General features: G+C 42.1%; 1 protein-coding gene across 1 annotated transcript in view; it reads left to right on the top strand.

Annotated features, from left to right (window-relative positions):
* Positions 1-12,054: 12,054 nt before the first annotated feature.
* The window catches only part of ALMS1 (ALMS1 centrosome and basal body associated protein), a 229,346-nt gene continuing 219,824 nt past the window's right edge, over positions 12,055-21,576 (top strand). Inside the window, exon 1 of the mRNA XM_060168612.1 lies at positions 12,055-12,339. Within this exon, the coding sequence (XP_060024595.1) occupies positions 12,055-12,339 (285 nt within the window). The remainder of the gene's footprint in view (positions 12,340-21,576) is intronic.

Below are 21,576 nucleotides of genomic sequence, written 5' to 3'. Positions count from 1 at the left end.
CTTTTGACTGGCTAATTCAATTCAATCTCCATTCATTTCATTCAACAATGTTTACCAAGCATATTTTTTGTGCCAGACTGTTTTAGGCACCAGGCATACAGTGGCATGCAAACAGACCAAAAAATTCCTTCTCTCATGGAGATTGCATCCTAATGGGGGGTGGGGTGGGGAATTAACAAGACAATAACAAACAAATTTTGGGTAGTGATAAGTGCTAAGAAGAAAAATAAAGCATAGGTAAGGGTGTGGGTGTATTGGGTTACTAGAGAAGCCCTCTCTGATAAAATGAGCAGAGACTCTGTGGTAGTGTGTTCCAGCAGTGGGAACAGCAGGTGCAAGGGCCCTGAAGTGGGAGTGGGCTTTGCATATTGTGGAACAGTGAGGAGGCCAGCGTGGCTGGAGTGGGGTAAGCAAGAAGGATGGGCAGAAGTTTAGATCTGGAAGTATCCGGGTAGGAGCCAGATCATGTAGGCTCTTGTAGGCCCTGGTTAGGACTTCGGATTTTATTCTGAGTGATGTTGAAAGCCCTTGTGAGGTTTTGAATAGAGACATGAAATACTCAGATTAAAGATTTAATTAGATCACTCTTGTTCCCCTATAGAAAATTGTCTTTGATGGAAACTAGTTCCATACCTCTACGTTTCTTCATTTCAGCCACATCCACACAGGTGAGCTCCTCCCATTTCCTGTTGCTGCAGGGCTTTCCTCTGCATATTTCTGCAAGTCTTCTTTAGCTCTTCTTCCTGCTGACCTCCTTTCCCAAAACCTATCCCACAACGGTTGAAAGCCTTCCCTCGTCGCCACAGCCACTCACCTCATTCTGCCTTTAACTGATACCTAGTTTGCTCCTGAGGACATGGCTGTCCTTGTAGCCTCTGCAGGGAAGGTTGACAGTTTCCCATGTTCCACTTACAACTGGACTAGGAGTTGGGCTGTGCTTGCTCCTGCTGCCCCACTGGATGCTTCTACACCACATGGTTAAACAGGAAGGGGCATAGACTGTGTAGTCAGACTGGGCTTGGAACCATACATCACCCACTCTTACTAGCTGGGTTATGTTGGGCAAATTATTTAACTTATTGACCTTGGATTCCTCATCTGTAAAATGCTTTGGCAAATTGTTGTGAAGATTAGAGGAGGTGATGATTGTAAAATACCCATCATAGTGCCTGGCACTCAGAAAACCATAGACTTCCCTTCCCCCGTCCCTTTGATGTCCATATTGTCCTCCTTGTCACTCATCTGGTTAGTGTGCAGGGAGAATGTGGCATCTGGCCCACCTTCTCTCTAATTCAGCTTTTGTCTCCATCCTAGGGGTTTTAGTAAGTGCATAAGGAGAACTGTTTTAGGAACTCACTCCTGTAGCCACACCTGAGGCCTTTTAAACTCCTGTAGCCACACCCTGGACATTCTAAACACCAATAACTTGGTCTCCAGTCAAAACCTCCTATTTCTCCACTCACCCATTCATGCCATCTCACCATCGTGTGCACTTAGTCTCCAAGCGCTTCTTCTCCAAGTCTGACAGCTGCATCCTGGGACTCCACCTTCTCCCCCATTTGGCTTAGACTTCCTCCTGTGGATCAGTCAGTGAGGGTTTTTGGTTTCAGGCAACAGAAGCTGGCTCTGGCTAGCTGCAGCAGAAAAGGAACCTCCTGGAGGGATTTTGCAGGGGTCCTAGAACCAGTGGGAAAGCTGGAAGCCAGGCTTAGAAAAGGGGTGGTATCATATGTTAGGTTTATCATTCAGTAAATATTTATTACTTCTCCTCCATCAGCCTCCATGGGAGAAGCATGAAGTTGGATGGGCCCATGTGATTTGCTTTGGCCAATGAAGTGTGGGAGGAATGCCTGCGGCCTTAAGAAGGATTGGTGTTTCCACTTACCTCTGAGAGCTTCCTTCCTCTGTCATAGAAGGAGCATGCATTGGGTAACCTGTCCCAGAATAATGAAAAATTTGTGGAGAAAAGTCACCTCAGCCAAGTCATTCACTGACGACACAGATATCCCCAGGCAACTATTTGGTACACAAGCAAGAAACAGTGTTTTTTATTATAGGTCACTAAGATTTTGTGTTTGTTTGTTACACAGCATTGTGTGAATAGCTGACCAAGAAAGGCATGAACCAAGGAAGGTGGGGGAGTAGAACCCATTACTAAGGTCATGCCAGAAGAACAAGTTGGTGAGGATATCTCTGCTTGTTCCATTGGTTGTTGCTACTGCTGAACTCTCGACTTCACTACTACTACTTCTAAACCAGTGCTCTTCAAACTTTAATGTGCCTACGAATCACTTGGGTCTCTTGTTAAAATGCAGATTCAGTAGGTCTGGATGGGGTCTGAGATTCTGCATTTCTAACAAGCTCTGGGTGATGCTACTGGTCCCCAGACTATACTTCGAGTAGTAAAGTTCTGAACTGTTTCTGCCTTACCCCCTTAAGAGTCAAAGGCACAGATGAGAGCAACCAAATGTGTGAATCTAGGTCACATGTCTATTCCCTGGCTGCTGGGTGGCAGGGAGAAGGATGGCTTTCTATAGTGGGTGGGGAATATTGTCCTTGAGAAAAGGAAGGAGTGATTCTCTACCATGACCGTGCATCAGCATTACCTGGGGGTGGTATGTGTGATAGTTTAAAGATCAGATCCTGAGCACCAATCCAGACTCCCTGAATCTTATTCTCTGCATGATGGGAGCTGGGATTCTTCATAAAATATATACCTCAGGTAATTCTGATGAAGGTTGTCTGTGGATCACACTTTGGTTAACATGAATAAAAACCAGGAAACATGAATTCAATAAACTTATTGCCCCACTCTCCTGAGTAAATGATACTTATTGGCACGTATCTTTCTTCTGCTTTATGAGAAAGCCACATACTTCTCTTGTCTGAGGGTAATTCCTCCACCTGAATCACCCAAAATTCTCTCTGCTTTTATCAATTTCCTTTTTGTGTTCTAGCTTCAATGTCTTTCTTTCCTTTGGGTCAGTCTTCTCAGCATAGCAATATTAAAAAATCCCAATAGTTCCTTTCCTGCCCTGGATACTACCTAATCAATTTCCTTTCTTTTCATGGGCAACTTCCTTCTTTCTATACTCAATGTCTCACCTTCCTCACCCCCAATCATTTCTCAACTGCTGGACTAGTTTCCTCTTACTATCTCATCAAAATAATTTCTTATGCAGGTTACCAATAAATTTCTTAATGCCAAATTCAATAGACACTTTTCAGTCCTTATTTTATCTTTCTGCAGCATTTGATACTGTTGGCTTCTCCCACCTTGAAACTCTTTGAGTTCCTGTATTATATGATACCACTCTTTTTGTGTTTTCTTCCTATCCCTCTGGTAGTTCTTTCTTAGTCTGTGTTCACCTCTTCCTCTTTTGGGATGTGTGTATTATTCAGGGTTCCATCCTTGGCACATGTACTGAGTTATGACTTCCTCTAACACATATATGCTCATTGTCAGCAACCTACACCTCCCTCTTTCCTGAGTCCTAGATCTGTATATATAGCTGCTAACTGAACTTCCTTCCTGGGTATCTCTCAGGCAACTAAAACTCAATGCTCATAATTAAACACAAGACTTTTCCCTTCAGAGCTGCATCTTTCTACTTCTATATTTCTATCATCAACTCAGTTGCCCAAACCCAAACCTGGGATTTAGCTTTACTCTTTCCTTTCCACCTCTCTTCCCCACATCCAGTCACCAGGTACTACTCATGTCACTCCCTACATAGCTTTTGCATCTGTTCTCTCCTCTCCTCTGTTCTTTCAATCATCATCTGAAGTACTGTTGTAACTTCCTTAGGGGATCTCCTTTTTTCTACCAGGGCTCTCCTCCACAACATCATATGTTTTGATTTCTAAGGACAATGGGTGAAAAGATATAGGGACATATTTGTATAACTCAAGGATGCAACCATTTGTTTAAAGGGTGCTGTAGTTGAAGGATGATTCCAGTTTGTTCTCTAAAAAGCTCAGACCCATGTGACACCAGTTTGTCTTTCAGACTGTTCGCTTGGAATGTGAAAGCTGCTGGACAGGCTTAAACATTTCAGATGTAGACATTGGGATAGCTTGCCACCAGCTGATAGATCTAATTACTTCCTCACTTATACCTAACTTTATACATTCTTGAAGAGTCATCTTTGGAGAAAGTCACAGTATGCAATCACAGCAGAAGGACTCAATGAGAGCTCTGCCATATTGACCAGTCCCAGGCTTGGTTCATACACTATAGAGAGCAATGGCAATTAAAATGACTTTAAAAAAATATTGTGGTAAGAACCACATAAAATCTACCCTCTCAAAATTTCAATTATACAGTATATTATGGTTAACTCTATTACAAGGATTACTGAAGTTCCTCAATTCATAATTTTATTACTGGCTTCATGAAAAATATCACCATGGTGGAGTCCAGTGATGCTTTGGAAATGAGATACAAGCAAGACTGGACATTGATTTCTAAGGGTCAAGTCTGGCTACGTCGCCCCATAGATTGTAACTCTTCTGAAGGCAGAGAAAGTGTCATTCAATCTCTGTTGCTCTAGTATCTGGCAAAGTGACTGGCATTTAGTAGTTGGTCAATAAATATTTGTTGAGTAAATGCCATTGGAGACTTGGGGCTGACCCAGAGATGCCAAGGTGACAAGGCACAGCCTCAGGCCTGACAGGTAGATAAAGAGGGATGTAACTTGATTAGCTCTGTTGTAACCTGACTATCTGGGGTAATCTGCCTATGTACACTCTTTTCCCATTTAAAAACAAAAGCCTGAACCTTTAAAGGCTTCAGTTTGAAAAGTGAATCTTTTGATAGGAGAAAGCCAGATGACCCTGCAATTTGAAGTAGCCCAGAGTTTCATCTTTTACAGGCAGTAGGCTCAGTTTAATGACTCCTGTCACTGCCATACAGGGCCCACATGCTTCACATGTTCTGGCTCAAAGGTCGTCGGAGACTTTTTCCATGGATTTCCCTTAGCACAGCTCTGGCAAGCTGGAGATTCATAATGTTTTTCCAAACTAAAACTTCACCAGCCTCTGGCTTCAGACAAGTCCCAAGTTAATAGTAATCTCCCAATTCATTGGTTCTGTTCTTTCTTCAAATAGTGCCTCATTTCCCCCTTGCTCCCAGGTAGTGGTGATATTAAAATAATTAACAACTGGAATGGCAAGGGCATAGGCCAATCAAACCAGAGGCTCAAGCTATAACAGGCATTAACCCTTTAGTTTTTCTATCCTAGGGAGGTAGGTCTGGGGTACCAGAAAGTAATGGGAGTGGAGACGGGAAGGGTGCTTGAGGCATTGGCTAATTACCAATGAATATGGAAATACCTCAATATTTTAACAGCCAATATGGCTGCACCTGTGCACATCAGATGAGTATCAGCCCTGCCTCCAGATTTTTCTGGAAGTTGTCAGTCTGTCATTCATGACTTTCCCAAGAAGCCTAGCTAGCTGTCATGTGATGGGTGGCATTGTTGCCACTCCAGCAGTGGACAGCTTCTCCCATGGTCACACTGGCCTCATCTGGGCATGGCTGTAGTTTCTCCTAGGTTGTTCATCTCTGGAGCACTAATTCCTCCACTAGACTCTATAATTGCTTCTGCTATTGTCTGATAGGCCTTGTGGTCTTCAGTGGGTATCAAAGCTGCCTTGGGCATCTCTGGGCCTCACCACCAAAGTCTGGAAGCCCTCACATCTGATTTTCCAGACATCTATGGTAGAATGGGTGAGAATGCCTCTTGCTCCTTTTAAATTCCTTTTGTGAGAGGATTACCAAAATAGCATTCATTTATTCATTCACTGGACAAATATTGAGGGCAACTATATAGCAGGCATAATTCCAGGTGTTAAAGTTGTGAAAAAGATAGGGTCTCTGCTTTCATGAAGTTTATATTCTAGTGGGTAGAAATAGAAAATAAACAAACATATACAATGTCAGCTAATGATAAATGTATGAAGAAAAATAAAGCAGAGTGATGGGTTAGAGAATGAAGGAGGAGGTGGGGATAGAGATGCCATCTTAGACCAGGTGATCAGAGAAGACCTCTGACGTTTGATCAGAAACCTTAATAAAGTAAAAGAGTGAGCAATAGGGGGTATCTGAGGGGACAGAAAATGCAAAGACCTTGTAGTTGTTTGCATGTGATCTCGTGTTTTATGGTTTTAGTGAATCAGATCCTTCATTTTTTACTGAAATCTGCCTTTTGCTCTACATTTGAACTTCAAAAACCCAATTAAGATTTCTTTCCTTCCTAATAGATAGCTTTTTGCTTTCCTCATCTCTGTTTATCCAGAAAAGGAGACGGGGAAGAAGAAAGGAAGTGGAGGAGGGTGAGGCAACGACAATGGATGTGGGAGGAGGAATGGAGGGCGTGATGCCCTTACCCCTGTTTCACTGCCTCCTGGCTCCTAGATGAAGGAGTGGGCATGCCCCATGAGTGGGCAGGTGTAGTCTGATCAGCCTCTCAGTTCTGTGGGCACATTAGATATGTGGTATGGGAATCTATACCATTTTGAATTGGCAAACTTCAACTTTTTATGCACTCATTTAGGTGTAGTCCTGCTATAGGAAGTGATAGCCAGGAACATGCACTGTAAGTCTCAGTTGTCAGACCGTCTGTTCAAGGTGTATGGGTAGGTCTCATCCTCCCCATAGTTCTCCACCTGTCTTTTCCCATCCTTTGGGCCTCTGCTTCAATAGATGGCTATCACAAATAATAGTAATTTTTTTTTCTGAGTGCAGTATCAGTACCTAATTTATGCTTAACGTTTTTAGCTAGGACCCTTTGCCATAATCTCAGGCAGTAGGCAAGGTAAACTTATTATTCATTGATGTACCTATGTACTTAATCTATAAACAGGGTTAAGTGGTTAAGAATCTGCCTGCCAATGCAGGGGACACGGGGTCGAGCCCTGGTCTGGGAAGATCCCACATACCGTGGAGCAACTAAACCCATGCACCACAACTACTGAAGTCTATGCTCTAGAGCCCACGAGCCACAACTACTGAGCCCACGTGCCTAGAGCCCATGCTCTGCAACAAAAGAAGCCACTGCAATGAGAAGCCCACGCGCCACAACAAAGAGTAGCCGCCGCTCGCCACAACTAGAGAAAGCCCGAGCACAGCAATGAAGACCCAACACGGCCAAAAATAAATAAATAAATAAATAAATAAATCTGTAAACAACATTTGTACAGCACTCTTTGCCAGAGCTGGAGCCACTACAATGTATTATGGGTGGTAAAAGTGTATGTGTGGTAAAAGTGTATGTGTGGTAAAAGTGTATGTGTGTGTGGTTTTTGATGTCTCCAAGCACAGTGTGCTCAGAATCACCACTCTCTTTCAGTGACTAAAGCTTTCTGTTCCTGCATTGAGTGCATCCTTGCCCAGTTTCTTCCTTCCTAGAGAAACAGGAAGGCCTGAATCCTGATTGGGCAAAAGCTGAACTCTCCAAAGAGATAACAGCAGGGAAACAGTTTGGAGAACCCAGGGAATAGGAAGAGTCTGAATGATGAGGCTTGGGTTTAATCTTACTATAGTGGATGGCCAGGTTTCTCAGTGCTCTCAGGGAAAAAGGATCCTCAACTCCTGTCCTGTCTTCTTGTGGCAGCGCCATCTTTAACACCAGCTACTACTACTGCTAGAAGGAAATATCAACAGGGGCGCTTGCTTAGACATAGAAAGATTGGTGCCTGGAGATGGCATTCCTACTTCCTAGCACGTGCCTTGAACCTACAAAGCAATCAATCATTGATCAGGAGGTATTGTGCTTCAGAGCAGAAACCAGAATTCTAGTAACTGAGAATGCACTCCACTCACAGTAAATTTAAAACTAGCATAGAACTTACATAGTTCCTTTAGTTTAATATGTCAATGCTCTCCAGCCAGGGAACATCACTGGGAATATTCCTATAGTTAAGCAAAGTTGGATTTATTATTTGTTGCAACAAGGGAGAACACACATAATGGGAAATTGTGGAGTATCTCAGTAAGAGGATGTTGTTAGGACTTAACAGAATTTGGGCTTGTGGTAAGTGATTTTGAGGAAGGTTCAGAGAAGCAGGGCTTTACTGAGTTGGATGATATCAGGGGGGATAATTCTATGATTGAGTATCTTAATGAACCTTATCTAGAAGAAGGAAGAACAGAGTGATGCTAGAGCTGTAACTGAAAAAGAAGCAGCAGTCCCTCAAATTAGTTGGAAGAGGGAGATGTTTAGTATATTTATGGTTTGCACAGTAACACTGTCTCTGTGCTTAGACAAGACTATGAAGCGGTCTTGTTTTTTGTCTCCATTCATCACAGTCACAGAGTGACCTTGTGTGATGCTGGTGTTCTATGAGATTGCTTATGCTCAATAGGAAAATATTATGGCATAGCTCTGACTGCCAGGCCAGCTCCTAGCAACACTGAGGCTTAGTTCTTAGTGTCAGGCCAGTTTCCAGATGCCAGAGGTTTATTTTCTTAGTCCCCCAACCCAAACACTTTTGGTCAAAGGCAAAGTTAGGCCATGGAATGTTAATCCATGATATTCAGATTTTTTTTTTTTTTTTACTATTGCTGGGATCCTGCTGACTCAGAGAATGGACTGTAGTGGGACTAGGGTTAATCTTTCCTTGTCCTCCAGCTGTAGGATAAGTTGTTGAATCATACGCCATGACAATGACTGTGTAGTAACATTTAGGACTCTGGACAGGGTACAGTGACCAACTGCCAAAAAAACAATTACCAGAAACAAAATGATTATTCACCTTTGCATTAAGTCTGGAAGCCAGGGGCCCAGATTATAAAACCCTGCAATGAAAAAATACCCCAGAATAATCCAGCTGGGTCTGTTTTAGAAAGCCAGGTGGTTTTATCATCTTTTATCCTACTCATGTTCTACTATCCTGAAGGATACAGATGGAGCAATAAGTATTGCTAAACACAAACTCCCCTGTGGCTAGCTAAATGGAAATCAATGCCTATGTGATTGTTCATGAAAACTCTGGCTAATGAACTCAAATTTAATTGGTTGAGCTTCTAAAGCAGAAGTTGTGATATTTATAATGTTTGCTAAAGTCAGAGAAAAGAGTTTGGAGCGTCTTTTTCAGTTGTGTTACTTTTGTTGTGGGACTGAATTTCATTCACAGTACATATGCAGAGAAAGTCAGTTATCCCTCCTGGGTGTTCTCCCAAGTAGCCTGTGAGTCTGTGCTTGCCTCATTTTCTTGGTTTGTGGGTACTGCTCTCAGAGAAATATGAGCCCCTGGAGGAGTGGTAATTTTAAGCTCCTGAAAACCTCTAACAATTAGATTCAATATACAGGGTAAGTTAGTAGGAGGGTGTAAGCCTTATGTTTATGTAAGAAGTAGTACTCTAGCGGGGTACAGACTATACTGGGAGTATAAGTATTATTAAGTATATCAGGAGCAAGCCAGTATTTTGTCCTCAAGATGGGCAGATTTCTTGTTTAAGTAAAATAGGTTTTTGCAAAGTGGGCTGTAGTGTTTCTGAAAAGAACAAACTGACTATTGGAGCAAGGATAGCCCCAATATAAGTTGCTATTCCTGAAGGGCTAGGTTTTTCTGATACGGTTGTGATACTCTCAGAGAAACATTTTGTTGAGGTGTGGATCAAGGTCCAATTTTTATAAGATTGAAGTTTGGGATTAATCACGTGAGAAAAGCTTAAGAACCAGAAGAGACCTATAGATGAAAATCTACATTATGAAGTGTTTAAAAGTGCAGCTACTGAATTTTGTCAATAGTCAGTTTAATTAAGAGCAGTAGTTATGGTTTGAGAAAAATACACCACGAGGCTTCTTTTTCTTAAGCAGCAGAAGAGCACAGGAGTCAAACGTAACAGGATGAAGATAAGGGAGATCATACTGAGAAATCATTTTGTTAGTTGTTAAAGTACAATAATAGGCAAGATTAGTGGTAGGGTAAAGGATGCTGAAGAATCAGAAAGTTAATCTTTTTCTGTTGTCATGGGTCAAGCTGTCCATTTCTATAATCAGCAGCTTCTGGAGAATTCCCAAGGATCTTCAGTCTTCCAAAGGAATGGACGTCCAGTAGTCAGGCAAAAATGATGCATGTATTTTTAGCTGGGAAACGTGAACCCAAGATCAATGCCTTGGAATTTTACTGCTGAGTCAGTTGTTAGCAGTGCCTAATAAGGTCTTTTCCATCGAGGTTCATGGGAAGTTTTCTTCTGATGTTTTTTTCAGAAAGATCAAATCTCCAGCTTTGAGGTCATGCAAAGTTTGCTTAGGTGGGTGCTTTGGAAATGCAGCTCCTACCTATTGTTCATAAAGCAGTAGTTATTGTGTGGGCTCCCTGCAGTAATTAGTCATATCAGCTTGCATCAAGGTAGAATCTAGTACTGGAAGTAATTCCCAAATACATGAGGCAGCCTATTATTAACTCAGAAGGAGATATGTATATCCTAGAATGGTTCATGTTATTGCTATCAAGGTAAACAGAAGTTCTTTGGGTCTTGGAAGTCTGAGGGTTTCTGAGAGCTTTGATAATTAGTTTTATAATTCCATTAGTTCCCTTTATTTTTCCTGACATTTGTAGATGATAAGGACAGTGGAGTTTCTAAGTAAATGGTAAAGCTTTACAGAATTACTTAATGATAGTGTCAGTGAAATGTGTGACCCTGTTACTGGAGAGGTACATTGGAATTTCTCAAGTCAGAAATATAAAACCAAGCAATTTTTTCCCCACCATTACAGCCATAGCTCTCCAGCAGGGAACATCTTCAATCTACCATAAAAAGAATTGTATTTGTATGTACTCAGTTCATTTCGAGGTGTTCAAAGGAGCACTGAGGCTTTGGGCTCCAGTCCATATTCTAGCTTTATAGTTTTGCCAGGATTGAGTCATTGGCAGATAGGACCTACATCCTTGGCAATACCCCTAATTTATGCCACCAATGTTGGTTGCCAATTTATCTCTGCTTTTGTGGGTAATACCGTGAAGAATTTTTTGCTGGACTCCACTTTAATTGTGGCTATCTCCTTAGATAATAGCAAAGGATCTCAAGATTCTTTAATTTGCCATTCATTTCATAGGGCTTCTTAAGTGATAAGGAAATCTTTGTTTTTAAAGCATTTTGAAATCATTGACTAACCCCCAAATGTAGGTACTATCAGTATAAATATTTGCTCTTTTGTCCTTTTTTAGCTGATAGGTCTGGGCAAGGGCAACTACTGGACTTACAGAAGGCCTGGGATGGCATTGCCAGCCCCTTACGAGGTAAGAGACATTGGGCAAGTTATTTTTCTGAGGCTTAGATTCTTCAAATACAAAATGGTAATAATACTTGTCTCACAGAACTGTAAGCATTTAATGTTACTGTACAATAATCAACAAATAATACCTACCACTAAGTCCTTCATATTGGTTATCTCCCTTAACTATCACAACCATCCTATGCGAGGGCCTATATTACCTCATTTCATAGAGGCTTAGTCTCACTGCTGTTAAGTGGCCATGTTTGGATTCAGTCCCATCTTTCTGATACCAGAGCCCTGTTCTTACTTAACCCTCTACTGCCTCTGACACTTTTCCACTGTTAGGCTCAAGTGCCCATGATACAGCCTGTCATACATTAGGCACTCAACCTTTAAAAATTTATAATTTTTAGGTTTGATTATTTTGGGTTTGTCCGAGGGTCTGATCGTCCCTCTGTGCAGGGGCAAAATTCAATTTTGGCCCGGCCCAGCCGAGGACTGAATTCTCCCCTCTTCCGACAGAAGCCCAGTCCGGGTTCATTGTGAGCTTACAGTACTGTGAGCAAGATCCCATCGCGTGACAGGGGCGAGGCGTCGGCGTCGCCTGTCAGCAGCTCCGCCCCTCTGAACTTCCCGCTGTCCCCGCGGGGCACCCTTAGCAACAAGAGCGCGCACTCCCTGCCCCGACCAGTCCGCGCGGCGCCCGCGCGAGGCGTCGGCGGTCTCCGCGCCTGCGCGCGGCCACAACCGCCAGTAGGCTCTCTTCCCCTCCCTTCCCTCCCCCCTCCCCCTCCTCCTCTTCAGCTTCCTGGAGCTAGACGCCAATATGGAGCTAGAGGACATACCGTGGCCAGGAGAGCTCGAGGAGGAGGAGGAGGCGGCGGAGAACTTGGACGAGTACGACGTGGTGATGGCGGAGGAGATGGAGGAAGAGGAGGGGCGGAAGCCGGACGCGGATTTTAACTACGAGAGCCAGCGTCGGGAGAGTACGGACGACGAGGAGGATGAGGAGGCCAAGGCCTGGCTGCAGGCGCACCCCGGCCGGACTTTGCCTCAGCCGTCGCTCCCGAGGCACCGCTGCTCGGAGGGCGAGCTGACTAGCCTGGGGAAGGTGAGCCGGGTCGGGGAGGGGTATGGGCCGTGGTCGGGCAGGGTGGATCCTGAGCGCTTTGCCTGCTCTCCCTTGCGGGCTTCCTCTTGCTCTCTGACTGTCATGGTGCCTGACGAATAGTACGCGTGCTTTTAAAGGCTTGTAGGGCCATTTCGTCTCCTAGGCCCCGACTCTTGCCCAGGCTTCTGGCCGACTACTCCAAGTCTCCTGTTCTTTCAAGGCAAAGATCTCTCTTGTTACCTCCCCACCCTCTCTCTCTCCCCTGGGCTTTTAAAATTACTCCAGATGTTCAGAGGAGCCAATGTGGTGGTTAAGAAACGCTCTGGGGAGGAGGTGGGCTTTATACCCTGAGGGAGGGGAAAAGGGCGTTGTAGGAGTGGAGACAGTGGTTGCCCAGGGACTATCTTGTTGGGGAGACAATTAGGAGATTAATTTGCCTGAAGGGCGGGACTGCCCTTGAGGGAGCAGAGTGGATTCTGTGCACCTAGTTAGTCTCTAGAGGCTTCTTGCCAACTGTGCTTCTCTGACCTCTCGTTTGTAGCAATAAAGGGGTCCCCAGCCGGTAGGAGGGGCTTAGAAACGCAGGAGGCTTAAGTTGCAGCTCCCAACTGTCTGGAAAACTAGAAAGAGCTGATTTTATGGTTGCCTCCTGAAGATCATTTTGAAAATAACTGCATTTAATTGATTCCTTTTCAGGGACAAAGGAAAGGTTTGCTATACGATTCAGATATCTAGTCATCAGACATTTATGAAATTTCTATTCTGTGAAAGGTACCTTGTGGGGACAAAAAGAAACCTAAGGTTTATTGTCTAGGACTGCTCCTTAGACAAGATGTCAACTGTGCAGAGTAAAACAACAAGGTACAACAATTGAAAAGACAGAAGAAAGACTATATAGGCCTGTGCCGTTCAATACAGTAGTCATAGCAGCGTGTGGCTCCTTACATCTTAATTTGTTAAAATTAAATAAAATTAAAAATTCAGTGCTTCTGTTGTACGAACAATGCTCAGTCACACTTGACTAGTGGCTATGTAATTGGACAGTGCAGATATAGAATAATTTCATCACTACAGAAAGTTCTGCTGGACATTGATGCTGTAGACTGTTGATCATTAAAGAGTAATAGTTGTTGTTTTGCCTGGTAAATGTTCCAATTGGTGCTGAGTTCACTGAACATATATCATTGAGCATTCTTCATGGGCCACACATTGTGCTGGGTGCTGTGGAACCTTGGTGAACCCAAACATTTGTTGTCTCTGCTTTTCTAGCGTACGCAGTCTAAAGAGGGAGGCAGACAAAATTCAGTTGGGTCACAAAAATAAAAGTAAAATTGATATGTGCTAACATGCTTTGAAAACATTCAATAAGGGAATCTCATCTTGCTAGTGAAGCTGGGGAAAGCTTCTCTGAGGAAGCTATGACAAGCTGAGATCTGAAGACAGGTTACAGTCAACTAGGTGAAGTGAAAAGGAAGGAGCTTTGCAGCTGAGGGAAAGGCACATAGAAAGGTACTGTCGGTAAGAGAGAGTGTGGCATTGTCAAGGAACCAAAAGCCAATATGGGTTGAGCAGAGACTTCAAGGCTTTGTGTGCTGTGCAAGGGATTTGGAAGCTTTATCCTGGGAAGTCATTGAAAATGTTTTAAAAAAGGGGTATAGGATAAGATTTGTGTTTCAGAAAGATCACTTTGTAGCACAGTAGAGAACAGCTTTGACAGCAGGGTGGGGTGGGGAGCTGCAATAATAAGTCAGGGATGCTAATTAGGAGGTCATTGCAGTATTGCCAGGCAAATGATGTTGATGGTATTTTGGAATAAGGAAGTGTTGGTGGATATAGTAAAACGTAGACTGATTCAAGAGATATTTAAGAGGTAAAGTAATCACACTGATACACTAATTTTACATTATTTTTACACTAATAGTGGATTAGATGTGGAACACTAGGGCAAGAAGGTGTCAGGTTATTGGATAAATGGTTGAAATATGGCCAGGTTTATGGTAGGGGTGGTGGCCATGGGGTGGGGTGATGGGATGGTTGGGATGGGTGTTAAGATTATGGGTTTGGTTTTAGAGATCAGAGGAGGGGTCTGGGCTGGACATGTCAAGTTGTAAGTTATCTACATATGGACCATAATTAAAGCCACACTTGTGGATGAGGTCTCCTAACTTTAATTTTGTTCTATGACTTCTTGTTTGAATAACTATTAATGTATAAATTTAATATTCCGAGAAGATTTTAATTAAACCACTTTACCGCTTATTACAGCCAGTGTGAAAAAATTATTATCCTGTCTAACAGTGATCTATCTATGTGTAATAGAAGATATTGCTTCTTAGAGCCCAGAGTGCTTTTTCCATAGAGGTGTTTTGTTTCTGTTTTTGAGAGAAATCAGATATTGTCCTATTTACCTTGGAGGGTATATGAAGGTGTGGGTGATGTGCTGTATTAAAGGTAGTTCTAAGATGATATAAAGAGTATTAAAATAATTTTTTGTTCACTAACATATTAAGATTTACTGGTGTAAGTTGGAAAATGTTTAAAGGAGAAACTTTAATATATTTCTTGCTAGAAATTTATTATAACATTTCTTTTTTCTTTTTTTTTTTTTTTTTGCCTCTCCTGTTGCGGAGCACAGGCTCCAGACGCGCAGGCTCAGCGGCCATGGCTCACGGGCCCAGCCGCTCCGCGGCACGTGGGATCTTCCCAGACCGGGGCACGAACCCGTGTCCCTTACATCGGCAGGCGGACTCTCAACTACTGCGCCACCAGGGAAGCCCCTATAACATTTCTTTTAAATTAATTTATTTTTGGCTGTGTTGGGTCTTCGTTGCTGTACGTGGTCTTTCTCTAGTTGCGGTGAGCGGGGGCGGAGCACAGGCTCCGAACGTGCAGGCCCAGCGGCCATGGCCAACGGTCCCAGCCGCTCCGCGGCACGCGGGATCCTCCCGGACCGGGGCACGAACTCGCGCCCCCCGCAGCGGCAGGCGGACTCCCAACCACTGCGCCACCAGGGAAGCCCACGGTAGCTTCTCTTTTTGCGGAGCACAGGCTCTAGGCGTGCAGGCTCAGTAGTTGCGGCACATGGGCTTAGTTGCTCTGCGGCATGTGGGATCTTCCCGGGCCAAGGCTGGAACCCGTGTGCCTTGTATTGGCAGGCAGATTCTTAACCACTGCACCACCAGGGAAGCCCTGAACTATAAAATTTTTGAAGATGAGTTTGTTGTGTAGTATTTAATTCAGTGTATTCAAAGGAAGACACCAAATGATAGGAAACATTAATTTCATTCAGTCTAGTCTCAAGTTAAATGACAAAATTGTAATATTTGATTCACTCTCATGTATCTCTCTTAGTAGGCAATTAGGATGTTCTAGTGGTGATCTGTAAGGTGTTGATTAAGTTTGCAAGTCCTATTAATGAAACTGAGCTAAGGCGTGGAACTGTTTTAAGTTCAATGCAAAATATGACCCGCCTTACAACCAAGTTTTTTTGAGTTCAGGGAAGTGAGCCCTTGCTGTATTGGTCTTATGCTGGTCCTGCAGACCATTCAACATGGACCATTTCAAACACCTCTACTTGTAATTCCTAAACCTAAATTTCTGAACTGTGCTAGGGAAAATAATTCAATTCTGTGGATTGGTATCATAGAAATTCTTGGTCTTCAACTTTTTTTTTCTTTTAGTTTTATTGTTTATTTACTTTTCTTCCAGTTTTATTGAATATAATTGACATAAAGCACTGTATTAGTTTAAGATATACAGCATAATGATTTGACTTATATACATCATGAAATGGTTATCACAATAAGTCATCTCATATAGCTAGAAAATTAAACAAATAGAAAAAAAATTTTTTTCTGGTGTTGAGAACTCTTAGGATTTACTCTTAACAATTTTCGTATATAACATACAGCAGTGTTAATTATATTTATCATGTTGTGCATTGCATCCCTAGTACTTATTTATCTTATAACTGGAAGTTTGTACCTTTTGACCACTTGGACTCCAACTTTTTTTTTTTTTTTTTTTGGCTGCATTAGGTCTTCATTGCTGTGTGCGAGCTTTCTCTAGTTGCGGCCAGTGGGGGCTACTCTTCATTGCAGTGAGAGGGCTTCTCATTGCGGTGGCTTCTCTTGTTGTGGAGCACTGGGTTCTAGGCATGCGTGCTTCAGTAGTTGCAGCACACGGGCTCAGTGGTTGTGGCACGCAGGCCCTAGAGTGCATGGGCTTCAGTAGTTGCAGCATGTAGGCTCAGTAGTTGTGGTGCATGAGTTTAGTTGCTCCATGGCATGTGGGATCTTCCTGGACCAGGGATCGAACCCGCGTCCCCTGCATTGGCAGGCAGATTCTTAACCACTGCACCACCAGGGAAGTCTGGTCTCCAACTTTTAAATGGGTCATCAACAGTGCTTGGAAATCTTTTTATGTTTCCTCCTTCAGCTTCTGCTTTTTCACTCTTTTTTTTTTTTGCGGTACGCGGGCCTCTCACTGTTGTGGCCTCTCCCGTTGCGGAGCACAGGCTCTGGACACGCAGGCTCAGCGGCCATGGCTCACGGGCCTAGCCGCTCCGCGGCATGTGGGATCTTCCCAGACCAGGGCATGAACCCGTGTCCCCTGCATCGGCAGGCGGACTCTCAACCACTGCGCCACCAGGGAAGCCCTGCTTTTTCACTCTTTTCCTCTAGATTTCACCCAATGTTCAGCATTCTCCTATCAACAGGTTACCATTTCATAGAAGGAGAGAACACAGGCCTGAACCCCTACACCTTCCTGCTCCCCATCTCCAAATTTATCTACACTGTACAATTCTTAATCTTTTTTGACCTGTTAATACAGATTTTATTCTTAGTATTAATCCTTTCTTGTGCTCATAGGATAAAAACTATCAGTTATTGTGTATTTTTCTCTTAAGGAAGTGCTGGATTTTATTTGTAGATATTTGATAAATGATAATGGTTTAAGTTTTTTTAAAAATGTTTTCTTGACCTTTCTTTGTCAAATTTGGAATCAGAATTATGCCGTTTTTCTGCAAGGTACTGGGAAGATTTTTATTTTTCTGTGTCTTGGAACAGTTTAAATAATGTAAAATTTTCTTGCATGTTTGAAAAATAATCACTTGTGAAACTACTGTGCCTCTGGATTCCTTTCAGGGTTATAATCTGTATATACTCTCTCACTTTTCTTGGGTTAATTTTGTAACTTATGATTTTTCTAGAAAATCATTTCAGCAAGGGTTTCTGGTTAATTATAGTATTCTTTATTTTTTTCTACTGCATCTGTGGTTATTTCCATTTCTCATTCCAGATTTTATATGATTATGTTTTATTCTTCTCTTGATCTGACTAGCTATGGATTTGTCTTGTTAATTGTTTTCATCCAAGGAAACAGCTCTTAGATTTAAGTTTAATTCTGTTGCTTTTCATCATTTAATTCATTAATTTCAGTTCTCATCTTTTACTATTTCCCTAGATATATTTTATTTAATTTTACTTAATGTGCTGAATGCTTACCTGGCTTATTTAAAAACATTTTTAACAGTTTTGTTGAGATATAATTCAAATACCATACAATTTACCCTGAATTTTAATGCACAATTCAGTGGTTTCAGTAAATTAATAGATATGTGCAGCCATCACCACAATTTTAGAACAATTTTTTCATTACCTCAAAAAGAAACTCTGTATACTTTAGCTATCACCCCTCTAGCTTCCATTCCGCTAAGCAACCATTAATCTACTTTCTCTCTCTTTAGATTTGCCTATTCTGGGCCTTTAATATAAATGGAATCATATAACATGTAGTGCATGCCACACAGCTTTCAGGATCTTAGTTCCCCCAGCAGTGATCGAACCCAGGGCCTTGGCAATGAGAGCACCGAGTCCTAACCACTGGATCACCAGCGAATTCCAATATGTGGTCTTATGACTGGACTCTTTCACTTAGCATAATGTTTTTAGGAAACATCCATGTATATAACATCAATTTTTCATTCTTTTTTATGACTTAATAATATTCCGTTGTATGGATATACTACATTTTTTTATCCATTCATCAATTGATGGACATTTGGGTTGTTTTCTGCCTGTTGTCTATCTCAAAATGTTTGAAAATTCTCTTTGTGATTTCTTTTTTTGACCCATTGGTTATTTAGGAGTCTGTTGCTTGATTTCCATGTATTTGTTAATTTCCTCAATTTCCTTCTGTTATTGATTTCTAATTTCATTCCATTTTGGTTGGAGAATATACTTTCCATGATTTCAGTTATTTAAAAAATTTGAGACTTATGTGTATAATTGAGTCACTGTGCTGTACAGCAGAAATTAACACAACATTGTAAATCACTTATACTTCAATAAAATAAAATTAAAAAAAAAATTTAAGGCTTGTTTTATGGCCTAACATATGGTCTGTTCTGGAGTTGTTCCATGTATGCTGAGGTGTATTCTGCTACCCTAGGCTGGAGTGTTCTATAATATCCATAGACGTAGTTTGTTTATAGAGTATTCACATCTTATATTTCCTTGTTGGTCTTGTCACAGGTAGCTATCATTTTTTTTTCATTTTAATTAATAGACTTTTTTGGGAGCAGATTTATGTTTAGCAGAAAGTACAGAATTCTCATGTACCTCTTTTTCCTCCCCTGTTTTCTCTATTATTAGCATCTTGTATTAGGGTGGCACATTTGTTACAATCGGTAAGCTGATATTGATACATTATTAATTGAAGTGCATGTTTTTATCAGAGTCCACTTTTTGTACATTCTGTGGGTTTTGACAAATGTATAATGACATATATCCACTATTACAGTATCACACAGAACAGTTTCACTGCCTAAAAAAATCCGTGTGCTCTACCTGTTTATCCCTCCCTTTCTTCCTCTGAAACCCTGGCAGCTGCTGATATTTTTACTGTATCCACAGTTTTGCTTTTTCCAGAAAGTCATGTAGTCAGAATCATACAGTATGTAGCCTTTTTATTTTTTATTATTTATTTATTTTAAAAATAAATTTATTTATTTTTGACTGTGTTGGGTCTTTGTTGCTGCGCGTGGGCTTTTTCTCTGCTTGCGGTGAGTGGGGGCTACTCTTTGTTGTGGTGTGCGAGCTTCTCATTGAGGTGGCTTCTCTTATTGCGGAGCATGGGCTCTAGGTGCATGGGCTTCAGTAATTGTGCACGCAGGCTCAGTAGTTGTAGCTCGCAGGCTGTAGAGTGCAGGCTCAGTAGTTGTGGCACACAGGCTTAGTTGCTCTGCGGCATGTGGGATCTTCCCAGACCAGGGCTTAAACCTGTGTCCCTGCATTGGCAGGCGGATTCTTAACCACTGTGCTACCAGGGAAGTCCCTATGTAGCCTTTTTAGAATGGCTTCCTTCACTTAGCAATATGCATTTAAGTTTCCTCCCATGTGTTTTCATGGTTTGGTAGCTCATTTCTTTTTTTCCAACTTGATTTCTTTTTCTTTTTTTAAAAATTGCAGTAAAATATATATAACATAAAAGTTACCATTTTAACCTTTTAAAAAAATTATTTATTTTGGCTGCGCTGCGTGGCTTGCAGGATCTGAATTCCTCGACCAGGGGTTGAAGCCATGGCCCCAGCAGTGAAAGCACTGAGTCCTAACCACTGGACCACCAGGGAATTTCTCCATTTTAGCCATTTTTATGTGGCATTAAGTACATTCACACTGTTTTGTAATCTTCACTACCATCCATCTCCAAAACGTCTTCATCTTTACAAACTGAAACTCGAATATGTCTGCCTTATCTGATTCTGGTTCTGATGCTTGCTTTGTGTCTTCAAACTAGTTTTATGTCTTGTATGTCTTGTAATTTTTTTTGTTGAAAGCCAGGCATATACTGAATGAATACGATATGAAAGGAACTGAAGTAAGTAGACCTTTAATGTGAAGTTTTATAAGTTTATCTGGTTAGAGGTGATTTTGTGTTTATTGTTTGCTATAGCTGTAGGTGTCAAAGGCTAAAATTTCCTCTGGTGACCTTGTTTTTGTTCCCCCTGTTGTCTTTGGATTTCTCTAAGGACTTCTTTTTTTTAATTTTTAAATATGGAATTTTAAAATAAATTTATTTTTATTTATTTATTTATTTTTGGCTGTGTTGGGTCTTTGTTGCTGTGCACGGCCTTTCTCTAGTTGCGGCGAGTGGGGGCTGCTCTTTGTTGCGCTGCGCAGGCTTCTTGTTGGGATGGCTCCAGGTGCGTGGGCTTCATTAGTTGTGGCACACGGACTCAGTAGTTGCAACTTGTGGACTCCAGAGCGCAGGCTCAGTAGTTGTGGTGCATGGGCTTTGTTGCTCTGCGGCATGTGGGATCTTCCTGGATCAGGGCTTGAACCCGTGTCTCCTGTGTTGGCAGGCGGATTCTTAACCATTGTGCCACCAGAGAAGTCCCTCTAAGGACTTCTTAAGTAAGGTATGAGTTGTGCTGTTCTTTCATTCATATACCATCATTATCAGGAGCCCTGTTGATGTAGTGGTAAGGTGTGGGTGGAGGGTAAGTGTTCTATAGTCCTATTATTAGGACTTTCCCTGGGCTGTGATCTTCACTAGGGTTTCTCATTGTTTTCCCCTTAGGTGAGACAGGAAAGCTAGAAGGGGGCTGGAGTTGGGTATTTCCCTTCCCCTGCATCACTTAGTCTCTGGTAAAACCCCAGGCTCTGGTAAAATAGTTTCTTTTGAGGGCAGGTCTTGTTAAGAACAGAATACTCTAGGCTTGCTTCAAAATGGCTGCTTTTGCCCTCCCCCTGCCAGAGCGAGAGGAGATTTTTCTCTGATCTTAACTGTGGAACCTGGTACAGTTCCTGGAGGTAAAACTCATAAAGTGTGGGAGCCCCTCTAAGATTGTTTCCCAGGAGCTTTTAAATCTCAGGGTTGTCTACCCTGAGCCTCTAGCAATTTGTCAATTACAGTTTAGGCTTGCCTACCCTAGTACAGGTCCCCATGGTGGTGTCTGCTCTGGGATTCTGTTCCATTAAGTTGTGATTCTCTGTATCCGTTGTCTCTCTAATTTGGGAGACTGTAGTTTGCCCTTCATTTCAGTTCCCTGGTGGATGTAAGAAGAGTTGTTGATTTTCAACTTGTTCAGCTTTTTCTCTTTTTGTGGGGATGGGAGTGATGATTTCCTAACTCCTTGCATTGCTGGACCAGAGGTTTTTTTGTTTTGGTTGTTTTTCAATAGACTATGTTGTTGTTGTTTGTTTGTTTTTTTTGCTGCACCCCACAGCTTGT

This window comes from Lagenorhynchus albirostris, chromosome 13 (genome assembly GCF_949774975.1).
Source record: "Lagenorhynchus albirostris chromosome 13, mLagAlb1.1, whole genome shotgun sequence".
In the NCBI taxonomy this organism is placed as follows: Eukaryota; Metazoa; Chordata; class Mammalia; order Artiodactyla; family Delphinidae; genus Lagenorhynchus; species Lagenorhynchus albirostris.
This window is presented reverse-complemented; position numbering and strand designations above follow the sequence as displayed.